Source organism: Scyliorhinus torazame, chromosome 18, assembly GCF_047496885.1.
Source record: "Scyliorhinus torazame isolate Kashiwa2021f chromosome 18, sScyTor2.1, whole genome shotgun sequence".
In the NCBI taxonomy this organism is placed as follows: domain Eukaryota; kingdom Metazoa; phylum Chordata; class Chondrichthyes; order Carcharhiniformes; family Scyliorhinidae; genus Scyliorhinus; species Scyliorhinus torazame.
Genome location: NC_092724.1, coordinates 128,563,146 through 128,580,847, shown reverse-complemented (window position 1 = coordinate 128,580,847; position 17,702 = coordinate 128,563,146). Strand labels below are relative to the sequence as shown.

Sequence of the window (17,702 nt, the reverse complement as noted above, 5' to 3'; positions counted from 1 at the left end):
CTAATCCAGGCACTATCACCGAATAATCCAGTGCAGAAGAAGCCCTTCGGCCCTTCATGTATGCACTGATACATAAAAAACACCTGATGCCTACCTAATCCCATTTGCCAGCACTTGGCCCATAGCCTTGAATGTTATGACGTGCCAAGTGCTCATCCAGGTACTTTTTAAAGGATGTGAGGCATCCACCATCCAGGCAGTGCATTCCAGACCGTCACCACCTTCTGGTGTGGAAGTGGCAAACTTGCCAGAAGGGGCCAGTCAGTGGAAGAATTCAACTATCCTTGGCAGAGCAGGGAAGGCCACTAGAAAAGATAAAAACTGGGTGAATGTGCAAGTTAAAGGGGAGGAGGCTAGGCCTGTGGATTGGGAACATGAAGTACATAAATGGAGAGCATAGACCATGGTGTCAGTTCGGACAGGTCTGTCAGTGAACATGCCCATAGGGAGAGATCAAGAACTGTTGAAAGAACATCTCATAATAGGAGGGGCAGAATAAGTAGTAGCAGTCCGGAATGAGATGCAAGGCAGGATAGAGGGCACAACTTAACAGGGGCAAAAAATATTGTACAGACTAGGAACGCGACAAGGAACAGAAGACCATATGATCGAGAGGTCTGAGTGACTTCCAAAAAATTAGATGATAAATTAATACAAGGTGCAAAACGACAAGGACTGCGAAATGTAAAATAATTTGGGGTGTACACCGAGGTCCCTGATAGAGGAAATTGAGTTCTATGATAGGTGGATACGGATGAAAAAGGTGCTTCCTAATGGGACTTGTAAGTCCAAATCCAGGCTGGTGGCACGAGGATTTGAAGAAAACCTGAGTGACCAAGATACAAGAGTAGATTCACCTATGGCAGGAAAGATTATGTTGAAGATCACCTTGGCTCTGTTAGCCACAAATTCTTGGGAATGCATGTCGATAGATAATGAAGCTGCTTTCTTGCAGGGACGTTAGCTTCAAAGAGAAATTTTTCTTCATCCTCTGAAAGGCGCCAAATACAGAGTGCTCTGGAAGTTAAATAAATGTCTATCGGGTTGATTGACACCTCCAGATTTTGGTATTCCTCAGTGAGGTCTGTTTCATTAAAGTTTGGCTGGCTTCAGTTGAAAGCAGACCTTGGGATGTTTTTTATTGGCACTATTGGGGGGGAAACCATCAGGCATCATCATGATGCATGTGGATGATTTTTTTTGTGGAATGGTAGTAGCGAATTTGAAAATGTTGCGATTAACTGGCATAAAACAGAGTTCAAAATTGGAAGTCAGGCCTCTGATGCATTCAAATATATTGGGTTAGAAATCGGGCAGAGTGGTTCGTGTGTCACTGTACATCAACAGCCTTACTTGGAAATTATCAACCCCATAGCAATTACTCGTGGTAGGGCCCCACAAAAGGATACGATGGCTTCTGAAATGGATAAAGAGAAACGTTGACGTTTGATGGGGCAGGTGAATTGGTTAGCTACACAAACCTGACAGACGCCAATTTGATATTTTAGAACTAAGCACTGAAGTGAACTATTCCAAAGTTGAAGTAATTGTTCGAGCAAACCGAACATTGGCAAAATTAAAATTGGAGAATTGTGTTTTGAAATTCCTGTCTTTCGGTGATATTAGACAATTGAAACTGATTGCTTATAGTAACACATCTTATGCTAATCTCTGTGATGGCTTTTTCGAGTGTGGGAGGTTTTATAATTTTTTTCTCCTGGGGGAGAAAGGAAAATGTTGCTCTTTGGCATGGAAAACTAGAAAGATAAGAGTGGTAAAAAAAATACATTGGCAGCAGGCACTGACCTTTGTGGAGGCAGTAGGTGTGGCATTTTTTTATATCCAGGATCCTGAATGAAATTTTAAATGGAACAGGGCACTTGGGAACAGTACCGATAGTTTCACATAGACACTATGGATTGACATAGCGAGTCTAAAACAAATCTAGAGAACAGGGAGATTGACAAGATCAGGCGGATTGACAGCAATTACCAATGATCTGACTGATGGAAAAAAAAGGGCAAGCTTGAAGAAGTTATTTGAAATTGTGAAAGGGGGGTGTCTTTTCCAATAAGGAAGAGAATTTAAGGGTGGATATTACCATAAAAAAGAGGGGGAATAGGGTGCATATATTGTAGAAAAGAAAGCATATACATTTGTGTTATGGTAATTTACATCAAATATTTATTTTCTGTAAGAGGGGGAATCTGTTAAGGAAAAGTTAATGTTCCACAATGCTTAACTCGGAATTGAAGCTGTAATTATTTAACCACACTGATTTTTTGATAGACTGCACATGTGTGTGTGTTTATATATCTATGTATAATAAATCAGTGCCCCAGATAACATTAGCATAACATTCTTGTTCATGAGCAGTGTTTCTGAACATTGTTGCAGACTTGTATATCACATCTGAGGGTGTCCATACAAGAATTACAAATTCTTGCTGCCAGCTTGATGTTCTGGATCAGATTTCTATTTGTTTTACAAATTTAGAGTTCCCAATTATTTTTTTCTAATTCAGGGGCAATTTAGTGTGGCCAATCAGCTTAACCTGCACATCCTAGAACCCGGTCCTAGGCGCCATGAGGCAGCAGTGCTAACCACTGCACCCCCGATCAGATTTTAATCCATTAATCATCCTCAGATTTTTAGTACCTATGAAGAGCATTTAACATCCTGACAAACGTAGAATCTCAAAATCATGACTGCATAGTAGATTAACTTTAAATGCATTGTTGAGTGAGAATGCCATGCACTTCTCATGTTAACTATGTTGGCTGTTAAGTGTTTATGTTCATTTTTGCTTTCCAGTCTAGATATTTTTGTTTTTTGTGTTTCTCATTGTTAAGAACTTATAGCCCTTGAAAGTTTCTTTAATTTAACCTTTATTTTGGCAACAATATTGTAGCATATTCAGGATAATGAATAGAGAACTCGTTTACACATTTCTTCTGCACTGACAATGTTTCTGTGCCTCCAAGGAATTATCTTTATAACACTTCATTGCAACTTGTTTTGCCTTTAACTCCCAAACAGATTTATTAAACAGTAATGGAACAAATAAATAATGGCAGAACCATGAAAGATTTGCGGTGGCGTTAAACTCTTATTGGCTTGAACAATAGAAAATGATTAGTTTACAATTCTAGTACTAAAAGCATGATTAGAATGTCTCTTAAATGTGTCTCTTTATGTTCTCTGCAATTTACTGGGGTTATCAAATGGTTCTCTGATTTAGAGGATCCAGTCAGAGCAGGCGTACAGCAAGCTGAATTGTTAACAGAGTTTCATTTTTGCCACAATGGCAAATATTTATCGGTAAATAACAGATTTATAGGTCCAGCATGATTTATGTTGCTGTGTGAAGCTATCCAAACAACTAAAAAGGTGATCTAATGTTTTTTTTCTTGAACCTGGTGCCATTTCAACTTATTTGTAGGGCATTTCAGAGAATAATTGCTGCTGCTGTCCATTTGCTATTCTGCAACTTGAAAGATCACCTATCACAAGTGCCTGAAAGGGCTAACCACATTCTGAATTGGCATTGTTCATTTAACACAGCAAGATCCCATGAACAACAATGAGATGAATGATCAGTTAATTTGTTTTGGTCATGTGAAATTGGCCAGAACACTGGGAGAACCCATTGCTCTTATGATAGAGGAATGGGACCATTACCATCTACTTGAACCACAGGAACAGGCACTGGGGATGACATGTCATCTGAGTGACAGTAGATACAAGTCTGCAGCAGACTTCTAGTGCTGTATGGAAATGGTAGAGTACTTCAAGTGCTTCCAAGTTCTAGAATGGGACTCTGACTGGCAAGGATAAGTCATGAGCCAATGTCTGGCAAGGATAAGTCATGAGCCAATGTCTGATGTAATCTAACTAAATTTATTTGAATATCACAATATAAACATTTTATTCTGATTCATGTTTGGACATGTTTAATCTTTTCCCTGTTCAGGTTAATGAAATATGATTCCACCTGCCATCTCGCACAAGAAGTTGCTGAAAATATCCATGAACGTAATAGACAGAAGAGAACAGGAGGTAATGCTTCAAAGGTAAGTTCAGTGGTGGTTGCTTTTATTTTGCGGTTGCTTTTATTTTGCAGTTTCTTTTATGGGTGGCATGTGGTTAGCTCCGTCGCTTCACAGTGCCAGGGACCCGGGTTCGATTCCCGCTTGGGTCACTATCTGTGCCGAGTCTGCACGTTCTCTCTGTGTCTGCGTGGGTTTCCTCCGGACGCTCCGGTTTCCTCCCATAAATCCCAAAAGACGTGTGTGTTAGGTGAATTAGTCATTCTGAATTCTCCCTCCGTGTACCCGAACAGACGCCGTAGTGTGGCTAGGAAATTTTCACAGTAACATAATTGAAATGTTAATGTAAGCCTACTTGTGACACTAATAAAGATTATTATTATTATATGAGCATGGTCCTTATGGTGTTGTTTGAGGAAGTAATGTTGAAAGAAACAATTCAATTAGGAAATCCACTTTAATTATGGATAAATATATATTTTGTCAGAAATCAGCAATCCCAGGCAACACTTTTTTCTATCTTTTCCCATTCTGGCATACTCTAGGTGCACATTTAAAACCAGAACAGGGTGGACTTTATATAACTGTCCAAATAGGTAATCATGTTATGGATGTGCAGATTCTATTGTTATGATCTCAAGGGAAAGCATAAAAAATGTTAAACCCCCAGTTAATAACTTTTGTTGTTCGAATTGAACAAAGCTAGTACTATTAACTTACAGAAATCTTTGTAAAACCTTATCTTAAAACCCCAGAATCTCAACATTACACTTTGTTCTACTTTTAATTCAACCCAAGAGTTCCCCCAGACTTTACAGATTCCTTCACTTCCTCTGGAACCAAGCGAAGGTGTGCCACAGCTCTCAGGAATTCACTTTGATTCTCCTCAGTGACCCTGCTGCTTTCCAAGGTATAAGATTACTTGCGATTACTCAATAGCATCCTGCAGGCAACCCTCCAATTCTCCTCAAGCACCTCATGACTGTGGACACTGTTGTTTAAGCATGGGTCTCACTGCTTTCTTTCTCAGTGACTTCTGAAATCAGAAGACACCCTTGGTTTCTGATAGCTGTTTGCTCCTTGCGTACTGATCCTGACAATGCTCTCTCTCTGCTTGTCTCAAAGCTGCTCCAGGTCCCAACTACCTGTTCCTGTAAGAAATACCACCACAAATCCAAACAAAGGGTATCCTCACAGAAGCATACCCTGGGATGTCCCAGATAGACAACTGCAATCTTGCTAGACTCACTGGCTTTATTCTGAAGTTTATTGTTTTACACACCTGTACTTCTAATATCTTTAAGATACAGACCATTCTTGGCTTTGTAATTACCTTAGGGGTATATACCAGCTTCTCAAACCCAGGTTTTTCTCTTTATCCCACATAAACAAAATTCAATCCTCAAACCAAATGTTATACTCCTAAAACATATGAAACATGAAATTAGGTATTTGCGCAACACTGTGCTGGAGCTGATTGAGGGCAACATCCTCTTCCTTCAAACATTAAAATTCATAATCTGACTTGCTTTATGAAGCAATTGTAGTTTTTCATTTCTGTTAATTTTATTTTTGGATCCGAACTGCTGTATTGTAGAGATGATAAGGCAATTTAATCTTGGGCATCTGTCAATTTTCCTCTATGCCATGATGATGGTATAATTCATGGGCTTCTGGAAAGAATGAATTAAATGGAAATGACTTGTTCCGTGTTTCAAAATTCAATTAGTAATGGCCCACATTTTTCTAACAAAACAATGGTGATGTTAATTGTGATCATCTTTATTCATGTGCAACTCGGGTGTGGTTGAACTCAAAATTCCAAAATTTGCTGCCCGAGTTGCTCCGCTCAGCCATTAGTTTCACCAAAATGGCATTCTACTCTCTCCCTATCCATTGAAAGGTATTGAATGGTGTGAAGTTGTTGCATTTGTGTGGTAAATAAGAACTAAACTTGTCAGACAATGTTAAGTCATTTTAAGTCTACCCTGAGAGTACCCTTGTCTTGTGGTAAGTGTTAATGAGTGGCACGGTGGCACAGTGATTAGCACTGCTGCCTCACAGCAGCAGGGACCTGGGTACAATGCCAGCTTTGGGTGAATGTGTGGTGTTTGCACATTCTCCCTGTGTCTGCGTAGGTTTCCTCCCGCAGTCTAAAGATGTGCAGGTTGGCTGGATTGGCCATGGTAAATTAACTCTTCGTGTCCAGGGATGTGCACGTTGGGTAAGGCTACAGGGATAGAGCTAGCCTGGTTAGGATGCTCTTTCAGATGGTCGGTGCAGACTCGATGGGCCGAATGGCTGCCTTCTGTACTGTAGGGATTCTATGATATGATTCAATGTCTGGCAATCAACTTCACTTTAATACAAGTATGAAGACTCATTCCTTCAGGCTTTAATTATTGGAGTATCTAATATAACATTTGACCTTTTGTTAACTTTTCCTTTCTGTTTTGCTTAATCCAACCTTTCATTCTCCGCCCCCGCCCCCCCCCCCCCCCACCTTCTCTTTCTGTACCTGAGCAGACATTGAGTGCACCCACTCAAATGGTCGCTTCCTTGTAAGTCGTTGCACTGTTCCTATATCTTGGCAGCTACCTTTCTAAAGATCCAGCACAGAATCTGCTTTTCCAGCCTTTCAAAAAGTGCATAACCGAGTCGTTGACAACAGAGATTTCCTTAAGAGGACAAAGGCTTTAGTCTGTGATGCTGTTGTTGTCACCACTGTTCGATATGGGAGTTTAGTCATATACCAAAGATATCTCTAGACTCTGGAGAATTTCCACCAGCGATGTCTTCACAGGATACCGTGAAAGTCAAGAGTGAAGACAGTTGAGCAAACGGCAGCGCCCTCTCCAAATCCCAGAATTGCAATCATGATCATATGAAATCGGCTTTGATGGTCTGGACATTGTATCCACATGCCAAATAATCAGCTTCCAAAGCAGATCCCCTTTTAAAATCTTACGGGTGGCACCTGACCTCGAGGAAGGCAGAGAAAACATTTTAAGGACACTCTTTAAAGCTTAATTGAAAAGGGGACAAATTGGCATTGGTACATGGGGGGAACCTGCCGTGTGGTGGCGTCTCAGCCAACAAGCCACAACCCAGTCGGAAACCAATCATGTAAACTCTGCTGCAGAGAAGTAATGAAAGCGTGAGGAGAGTGAGCAGAACCCAGGCTCGAGAACCCCCCCTTCCACAGGGCAACTGTTGTCTCCTCTACCCAGAGACCTATGCATCCAAGATTGGCCTGCTGACTCAGCTGAGGGCACACAAATCATGATGACTGGCAGACATCATCCTTTTTTCAAGGAGCCAACGGTGACAGATTTCACAATCCTTCAGTCTGTATGGTTAAAGAAATGCACAATTGTTGACCTGTTTGCTCAGATCCCAGATGCCCTGTTTCTCTTGCTGTGACTTTATTAGCTCACACTTTCATCAGCTTTCCATGCAAAAAATTAAAAACTTAAACTCCAAAGGCAAGTTTAACAGACAACAGATGTCATTATACACCCTAGCACAGCAAATTATGGGCCAGAATTATGTAAGTTTGGTATACTACTTTGGTGCCTTAATGGTTGTCATCAGTTCATTGTAAAAGGAAAAAAAGTGCTCAGTAATAACCAGTTCATCTGGAAGTGTTTTATTGTGGTTTGAATACTTCCATATATAGTTGACCACCATGATGGCACGAAATTGGGGAAAGTTTCATTTTCTGAGAAATGTGGCCCCTCCACCCCTATCCTGGACAATAGTTATGATAAGGGTTTAATTATACTTGTCATTTTCTGGGATTTCAGCCACTAACATTTCTGGGAAATGATGGCTGAGGTATTTATTGCTGCTAACAATATGTGTATAATAATACTTATCCCATTAAATTGATGTGTGGGATATGTTTGATATCACTGTTCCACTTCCTGGGTCCTTCGAAACACAGCATAAGCTGCGCCAAGTCAAAGACCAATAAGAAGACTCCAGTTTGAAATTAACTACTGATTAAGACTATTGATCACAAGTGCTGTTGACGTGTTTCAATGTTTCCTTCAATGCTGACATATCATTGTTACATCTTTTACTTGAAAGCAGCAAGAATATTTATTGTGAATGTCAAAGATTTGTTTACGTGCAGGTTTTAAGCCTTTGTATACATGTATTTTAGCTTTTCTTTCGAGTACATTTATTCAAGTTTTACTTTTTAACAAATAGCTCACAAAAGTAAAGTACTGGTACAGCTCGGCAAGAAAATAAAGTTTTGAAATACATGGATACAGAGTGGCACAGGAGAACAGCAATATAGCTGGCTCAATACAATCATTAGACTCGACTTGGTGCCTCAATACGCACCACCAGAGAACAAGGAAGAAAAGGATAAGGTCATGAAAACATGGTAAAGTGATGCACACCTTCCCATGCGATGAATGCTCGCAACTCCCACGAGAGTTCAGGATAAATATTTTTCTTCATGTTTGGGCACGCGCCAACATACATTTCCCTGAACTCCTGCCGCATCAGAAGCATCAATGACACACCGCAACCTCCTCTCCTCGGATGACAGACCCATCTGTACCTCTGCAGGAACCAAACATAGATCCTTCATAACCACCCTAACGAAAAGGAAGACTACAAACATGTGCAGGTTAAGCGGATTGGCCATGCTAAATTGCCCCTTAATGTCCAAAGGATAGGTGGGGTTAGGGTGAGAGAGTGGGCTGGGGTGGGGTGCTTTTTTGGAGTGTTGGTGCAGACTCGATGGGTCAAATGGCCTCCTTCTGTACTGTAGGTATTCTATGATTCTGTGAAAATATGAGAGAAGCCAGTCTTAAAAGGGTGTTATACAAATATCACACAACTGGTTTAGCTCACTGGGCTAAATCGCTGGCGTTTAAAGCAGACCAAGGCAGGCCAGCAGCACGGTTCGATTCTCGTACCAGCCTCCCCGGACAGGTGCCGGAATATGGCGACTAGGGGCTTTTCACAGTAACTTCATTGAAGCCTACTCGTGACAAGCGATTTTCATTCATTTCATTTCATTTCAACGCTTTTTAAAATTCCAACCTCCAGCACAGAATAGAACAATCATTTCACAGATGTCCAAAGATGTGCAGGTTAGTTGGATTGGCCAGGCTATATTGCGCCTTGGTGTCCAAAAGGTTGGGTGGGCTAACAGGGATGGTGTTGGTGGGGTGGGCCTCAGCATGATGTTCTTTCCAAGGGTCCGTGCAGACTCAATGCGCCAAATGGCCTCCTTCTGCACTGTAGAGATTCTATGATTCTATATTTGCGCAGAGAGGATGAGCAGCTATAAATTTGGATTTTGGTCAGTGACGTCAGCACCTCCCAACAACCTAATTGAAACATTTTTTTTTTTTAAATGAGGGAGAACTACAGGATAAGTTCATAGGACAGAAGAGGACCAGGACATGGCCACGGGTCTGTATTACTCTGGTGCAATTCCACCACCTATTGATCAAAAAGAGAAAAAACAACTCGTTCAGGCAAGGGAATGTCCCAACCGTAGTGGGGTGGAGGATGGCAACAGGATATCAACCATGGTACAGGACTTGGCTCAACCCCAGGCCTTGTGCACAAAGGAGTCCGTCAACCAAGCTTATTCAAACACCTCAAAAGAATAACGGAGCCTCTCAGGACATCCATAATAAGTGCCTTGGAGAAGGGATGTCTCAAACATAAGGGGGCACAGGATATCAACCACAGCACCGGGCCTGGCCTAGTCCAGCAAACTCTTGACACACAGGAGTCAGTACACCAGGACATCCAGCACACACCAAGACCTACCACTCAGTGGCCCTGTACCTCACTGACCACACCCAGGGCAATGCGCCAACCCTACTAATGCTAGAAAAATCTAAGGAAATCCCGCCCCACAACCCATTGAACCGACCAGAGCTGATAACCGTATGCTGCTCACTGGACAAAAGAAAAATAAGCCCCCTAAGGGAGGAATACCTAAGCTAGCCCAGGAATAAGAATGTTTGCCACAGACCAGCACTGTATGCCATTGTAAAGAGAATACTAGGGGATAAGACAGCACTGCCTCAACAGAGGCAAGACACAGCCTCCCCATGGAAGATCCATCCACAACAAGGCGGATGCTGGGGAAACCACCATACCTCTTGGAGGTGGGCGCCCAAGCTCCCCCCCCCCCCCCCCAAATGAATCCTATGCCCAACCGAAGAAGGGCTCCAACAATGTAGAGGCACAGCATGCAGACTCTCATTTCAACAATTCGAACAAGGATTAATCAACCCCATCCCGGTGTGCGCCTCTACTCATTTCCCCCTACTCTAACAGCTCTTATAAAAAAAAAAACGCCAACCCCAAGGAAGAATCCCCCCAGCTGGGGGATGGATGACTCAACGTGACCAGCTACCTCCAAACCCTCACGACCAGCATCGAGAACAGGATAATGTGAGGTCAGTGGTTAGGGGCCTCAACCAACCTCTGGCTTCAAAGACTGGATACAGTGTGCTCCATTGAACCAGATGTGCCCAGCCTCCAAATCAAGATTGCTAGAGCATGGCAGCCAATTTTCAAACTCAATTGGGAACTCCCCTCCCACATCTTGCAAGAGAACAGGCTCACGAACACTCCTTGTCCTGCCCCCACTTCCTGAGTTGTTCAGGAAGACAACACCATGCAGCAGGAGTTTTACAAACCGAAGGAATTTCTACCAGGGAAATTGCTTTAGCAAATACCAGGTTTCCCTTCTGTGCATTCATAATTCTCCCAGAATACTTTGCAGTTCATCAAAATGAGCACCAAAGACTTGCACCATGGAGGCGTGATCAACATCCAAAACATAATTTTCAATGGCAACCATCATCTCGATGCAAAGCACCGACGAGGCGTAGGCCCGGTCACCAGCAAAATCACCATTACAAGCTGGACTCATCCAAGCCTCCTCCGACCACCTCAATCAAATGAGGATTCTTTCTGATTCAACTCAGTTCCTTGTCACCAAACTCTGACGAGGATTATCCAGGGACACAGTGCAAGACCTATATTCCCCCAAAAGATAATTATGGAATGTGCATTAGGATAAAATAAAGGATTAGAAGACGAGCAGTGCTAGAGCTTGCAAAAATTAGCTGCCCCGCGCTCACATCACGTGACCCCACCATCTGGTTGCGTTTGTTCAAATGGATAATTGTCTTGACAAGCAATAACATTTTTTATTCATATCTTTACAGCAGGTTTGAATGTTGTGATTTGGGGACCTGTACTAGGAAAATGCAGTCTATTTTTACTTGCCTATACAAATGTAATCCTTGGCAAGGAGCACAAGGATTATATTTTCACCACGAAACATGCATACAAACTGTATTGTTCTTCAGTTCTCATGCAGTCATACATCTACAATATAGAAAACAGACTTTCAGCCCCACTAGTGTCACTGGATTGACAGCTTAATCCATATCTGGAAGTATTTATTATATTCTAAGTTTGTTTGAAAAGAGACCTTTGAATCCATCTGGTAGAAAATGCAAACGGATGCTTTCCAGGCACATCCATCTCGTATTAGACTTTGGTGCAGGGCTGCCAAATATTAAAATAATTTAGAACTTAATAACACAGGATTTTTCTATTTATAGCAACTGAGTTGTTCCAGGTTTCATGCAACATGGTGTGCACACTGGCTAAATTGATCAGGGCAGCTGGTCACAATGTTGCTTGTCAAAACAGTTAAAATATTTTATGTCTATATGGTTTTTTTTTCTACATATAGATCATAAGCCCAAAATGAAACTGGAGCTTTAATAAAGGGCTACAACTAATTGAAGGCTTAATGCACGTACAGTTAGTTTTTATGTTGAAAAGTGCCTTACTAAAGTAGCCATTTGCTGGATAGGAGGTTAGTTCTGCTGGCACAGCTTCAATTCAAACCCATTAAGTAAAATTGTATCAAATGAACTTCAAGAAGAACAATGCAGGTGATCAATTTTATCAAAAAAAATTCTACCAGATGGAAGTGCTCTGTCACCATCATTTAGAGGATGGTGGGTATCTGGTCAAGTCAAATGCATATGAGTGACGATGGTGCTTCATGTTCAAAATATAATCTGACATTGTCATTAGAATTTTGAAGGGGGAAGAAAAGAATTTTGAAGGGGACCGATAACTGAAGCAGGTTAGGGTAGTGGCACAGCAGATTGGATCAAGGCTGGTGTTACTTTCACTTTTTAGGAACTACACCATAAAACAAATTCCAACCCAATCAAGGTGCGTATTTTATTTAAACCTTTGTTTTCAAAAATCATAACCAGTGCTTCCACTATCTACTGATACCACTTTTAGACCCTAAGATCTGGGTCTTTAGATCCTGTGGATTGGTCAGCTTTTAATCCCTTGGGTTTCTCCAATGCTTTTTCTCTGCTGAAAATTAATTTAAGTTCCTCACTCGTATTAGCCCCTCCGTTGCTCTATATTTCCGACATGTAATTGGTGTCTTCTACTGTGAAGACAAGTACAAAATATTTGTTCAATGTTTCTGCAATTTCCTCATCCCCCATCATCATCTCTCCTGCCTATGCCTCTAAGGAACCAACATTTATTTCAGCTACTCTCCTTTTTTACGTAGCTGCAAAATGACTTGCAATCTGTATTTTCTTCCTGGTAGCTTTTCTAAAAAAATGTACTTATTGGTCACCCTTTGCTGGTTTCTATATCTCTCCCAATATTCAGGCTTGCTACAATACTTCACAAAATTATAAGCCTCTTTTTCAATCTAATACTCTTCTTAATTTCTCCAGTATGTCATGGATGGCTCTTTATGGGTTGAGCTTTTGTTTTTCAATGGAATAAAATTTTGTTGAACATTTTGAATTGCCTCTTTAAAAGCTTCCCACTGTTTTATTTCTTGCCATAATTCTTAGTCTGTTTACCCAATCAACCGTAAACATCTGCCCCCTCATGCCGACGCAATTAGCTTTATTAAAGTTTTAAGTTCTTGTTTTGGACTGGAGTAGAGTTCTCAAACTTAATATGGAATTCAGTTGTATTTATGATCCCTTTTTTTCCCACAGGATCTTTTACTACGAAATGAAACCTGCCTCAATGCACAATACTAGACCTAAAATACTTTATCCTTGGTTTGTTCCACAGTGTATTGTTTGTGGAAACTGTCACAAAAGTATTTTACAATTCCTCCAAATCACCTTTGCTAATTTGATTGGTCCAGCCTACATGCAAGTCCTCCACGATAATCACACTGCCTTTGTTACAAATTCCAATTATTACTTGCTAATTATTTTGTCCTCTGTAAGAGCACCTAAAAACTACTCCCACTGGCATTTTTTGACACTCATTTTTCCTAACTTCCATCCATACTGATTCTACTTCTTGATCTTAGCCACAATCTTTTCTGGTTTACTGTCCTTATATGTCCTTTTCGATCAGGGTTTCTCCTCATCCATTTCAATTGTGCCTGTCTTTTCAAGATGTGTTGGCTGGAATATTTATTTCAGAACCTTGTTGTAAGATTTGGTACAGGAGTCACAGATTGCACAAGAAGGGGGACCAAAACCATACAAGGTTTTAATTTATTTTATTAAGAGCCAATGGCTTAGATGTGATGAACAAACTAAATAGGCAGAACAGACATAAGACCCGTAACAGGTGAGAATGGCTTACTGGCCCCAGAACAGACGAACAGTTGGGGGCAGGAGAAGAATGCTTATCTCATTGGCTAACAGTGATTCAGAATGGTCCACTGGTTCCAGTTCGGACAAACAGACAGGTGAAGCTAATCTCCATAGCTGGAGGTGGCAGTCTCTTCTACCCCTCCAGTTGTCTTAAGTTAGCAAATGTGTTTGGCTAAAGCCAGCATACTTCCACTTTGAAAAGCTCTTTCCTGTACAGAGTCATTTTTTTCCTCTTGATCCTGTTTATAGGGGCTTAATGCCAATCTCTTATTCAGGGGTCCCTTAGCAAGCAACAGATATTTGAGGGAATCCCTCTTATTTCTGACCAGAGCCCATTAAGTCATTTCATGGCTTATTGCTTGTTAGGACATCCTGTTTAACAGTTATTCAGTTGGTTAGTTTACATTTGGACCATGAGATTCAACCTCACCAAGTTTAGGAATGTCTTGTTTCGGAACCTGTGCAAGAATCATGCCCTTGGCAGAGATGACATGCCTATGCTGTCCAGTGTTAGTAAGTCCAGCAGGGTTCTATAGAATATGGTTTAATCAGGCAGAGAGAAAAAGAGACCTGTTTCTATAATCAATAAACACACCTATCTCCACACCTTTTCTCCATATTTCTAATGGTGACTGGATCTCCGTTACTGTCTTTATTTGTTCTGTTGGTTCATCTATCTTATTACAAATGTTCTGCACATTAAGATAAAGAGCCTTGAATTTTATTTTTCACTATTGTTCTTTGCATAGAGCTAATTTGTGATACACTATTACCATTGAATTCTGTCCCTTCCTGCCCCACTCAACTTGTCTTTATTCAAATCACCACTCTTTTAATGCCTTGATTTTTCAGATCTCTAAATCTCTCTTCACCTGACTCCTTCCCTGCCCCTTTTAGTTTAAAGCCCTATCCCTGTTCAATGATTTGCCAGGACACTGATCCCAATTCAAACTCTAAATATTACACCAAATTACAGCTTGAGAAATAATTACCAGAGAGATTCCACTTGCAGCAAATTCCCAGCTTAGCACTTTCTTCACCAAACGCTCTGTTCCCTGGTCGCTCTGTGCTCCGCAGTCCCAAACAATACAAATTGATTTTTGAATCTAATGGCTAACTGTTAATTTTACTTGTACCAGCTAGGATAAACACAGTTCTGAAATATTTTGTGCTGTTGGATTTTTACTGTTTAAAAACTAGGATAAAGTTTACCACGTGGTAGTTTTAGATTCAAATCATTTTTTCTATTGTCACCTTATTGCAGTCGCCCTGGAGTGTGACTGATGGCTGGGCTTATAATTTTAGAGAATTTGTAAAAGCAGAATCCACATACTTCAGTGAAATAGAATATGATATTGATCACCCATTCAAAAAGATACATTGAGATAAATTTGTATCCGGGACCACTATGCCAGGTGGATGGATTAACGGCAATTGGTTTTAACTTTTGGGTTTGCTTGGTTAAAATCCTCTGTGAAAATATAATTCATATATTTGACTTTACTGAGGGCAGCACAGTTGCGCAGTGGCTAGCACAGCTTCCTCACGGCGCCGAGGTCCCAGGTTCGAACCCGGCTCTGGGTCTCTGTCCGTGTGGAGATTGCACATTCTCCCCGTGTTTGCGTGGTTTTCGCCCCCACAACCTAAAGATGAGCAGGCTAGGTGGATTGGCAATGCTAAATTGCTCCTTAATTGCTCCTTAATTGGAAAAAATGAATTGGGTACCCTGAAATTTATATTAAAAAAATATTTGACTTTACTGGCATCAGCTTGAAGGGCCAAAATGACTATTTTGTGCTGTACCCATTCCATGATTCTTTAATTCTACTGTGCTTGTGGTATTTATGCTGTAGTTCTGTTTTTGATACAAATGGGCCAGTCACCTTGCTCAAGTCTTAAGTATGAATTTGAAGTTGTACTGAAGTCTCAAGTACAAATCGGGAACATTTTGGTTGACTAATTTGCATTGCATGTAACTGAAATTGCCTGTCTAAAGATTTCTTCTCCTACCCTGTGATTTACAGTGCCCACGGTACTGAAAACCCTCACCTGGGAGACCAACAGTCTGGTTTAGAGATGCCCACGCCAGTCGTGAAAATCTATTTTTCTCTTAATCTTATCATGCTTGCCTTCCCTAGTCATGAACACTAGATGTCCTCATACACATTTTTGAACAATCATATCCAGTCACTTATTTTTGCAGTTAACTTGATGGCATGTTCTGAACCTGCAGCATTCCAGTCACGCAGTTTGATATTAAATCTGGTTGTGTTTCAACACCCCATAACATACCCACTTGTACTAATTTAAATCTTCCAAGATTTCATAAGTTATGTTTTCAGACAGATATCAACTGAACAAATCTGTCTTTGTGTTTTGGCCATAAATAAGGATGAGAGGACAACAAAAGAGATAAGGGACAGCATAAAACTAGCTGAAAGGGCTTCCAAATATGCAAAGAAACAGCACAGATCCTACCGAACGGGAAAGATACAAAGATCAGCAAAGGTTCACAAAGGAGCTTGTAAGAGCTACTAAAAGGGATTATGAAAGGAAACTTGCAAGGGACGTCAAAATCAATAAGTTTTTTTTAGTTGCATGAAGGGAAAGCGGGTGGTCCGGAGCAATATTGGCCCGCCCTATCCCCGCAACCCCACCCAACCTGCGCATCTTTGGACACTAAGGGGTAATTTTAGCTTGGCCAATCCACCTAACCTGCACATCTTTGGATTATGGAAGGAAAGTGGAGCACTGGAGGAACCCCACGCAGACAACGGGAAGAATGTACAAATTCCACACAGACAGTCATCCAAGGCCAGAATTGAACCTTGGTGCTGTGAGGCAGCAGGGCTAACCACTGTGCCACCATGCCTCCCTTAAGTAGCAGGAGCAGGCTCGAGGGGCTGAATGGCTTACTCCTGCTCCTATGACCCTAATAACTATTTAATTTAGCAATTCAAGTTGTGATTTAGTTTCATAGAATCTCAATCATAGAATCTCTACAGTGCAGAAGGAGGCCATTCAGCCCAACGAGTCTGCACCGACCCTTGGAAAGAGCACCTATGCCCATGCCCCGGCCCTATCCCAGTAACCCCACCTAACTTTTTTTGGACACTAAGGTGCAATTTAGCATGGTCAATCCACCTAACCTGCACCTTTTTGGACTGTGGGAGGAAATCGGAGCACTTGGAGGAAACGCACGCAGACACAGGGAGCAAGTGCAAACTCTACACAAACAATCACCCGAGATTGGAATTGAACTCGGATCCCTGACGCTGTGAGGCAGCAGTGCCATCGTGCCGCATCAGTTTAGGATACAATATGAAAATGGTGATTATCTGCTCAGCGGTCTTGCACTGAAAACCTTTTTATTTAAACTTCTTTGGGCAAGTGAATTATGGATGTCTAAATCGTTCCAATTACTACAGTTTGGTGTTTTTATCCTATTTTTTTCCTTGGATTTAAACGAGCCCTTGCTCCCAGGACCCAAACTGTATTTCTATCTGCAATATTAGGTTATTTGTAGTTGGAACCAACAGAAAAAGTTCATCACCTTCCTGAATTTTGACTTATTTATTTAGGAAACAAACAAAAGAAAACTTCCACTGAATCGGTGGCGTAGGACGTAAATTACCAAATAATTTATTAAACAGGCAATGAATAAGTGAACAGAAGTAATTACACACTGTGGATTCATCGTCGTTATGAATGTATTCACTGTTCCTCCTTGGAAGGTAGAAAATAAAAAAAACAGTTTTGTGTACTGTGGGAGTTTTTGCAAGACACCAAGTCCGAATACTAGCTGTTACATGGTGGCTAGTGGATGACTGGCTATGAGATGCCAGTGTGCTCACTCTCTTTTTAAATGAGGCTGGAAAATATTTTAGAAAGGTTCCTTGCGTCCCTTAAAGTTGTAATTAACTGTATTCCATGTCAGTGTTTCTTGCTGGTTAGCTCAGTTGGCTGGATGTCTGGTTCGTGA

The 17,702-nt window shown here is 41.2% G+C and overlaps 1 protein-coding gene across 3 annotated transcripts in view; it reads left to right on the top strand.

Moving 5' to 3' along the window:
• Positions 1–17,702, top strand: part of stx8 (syntaxin 8) — a 177,413-nt gene that overhangs the window by 6,160 nt on the left and 153,551 nt on the right. For all 3 annotated transcript variants that reach the window (XM_072483332.1, XM_072483331.1, XM_072483333.1), the window contains exon 2: positions 3,974–4,073. In XM_072483332.1, the coding sequence (XP_072339433.1) occupies positions 3,974–4,073 (100 nt within the window). The remainder of the gene's footprint in view (positions 1–3,973; positions 4,074–17,702) is intronic.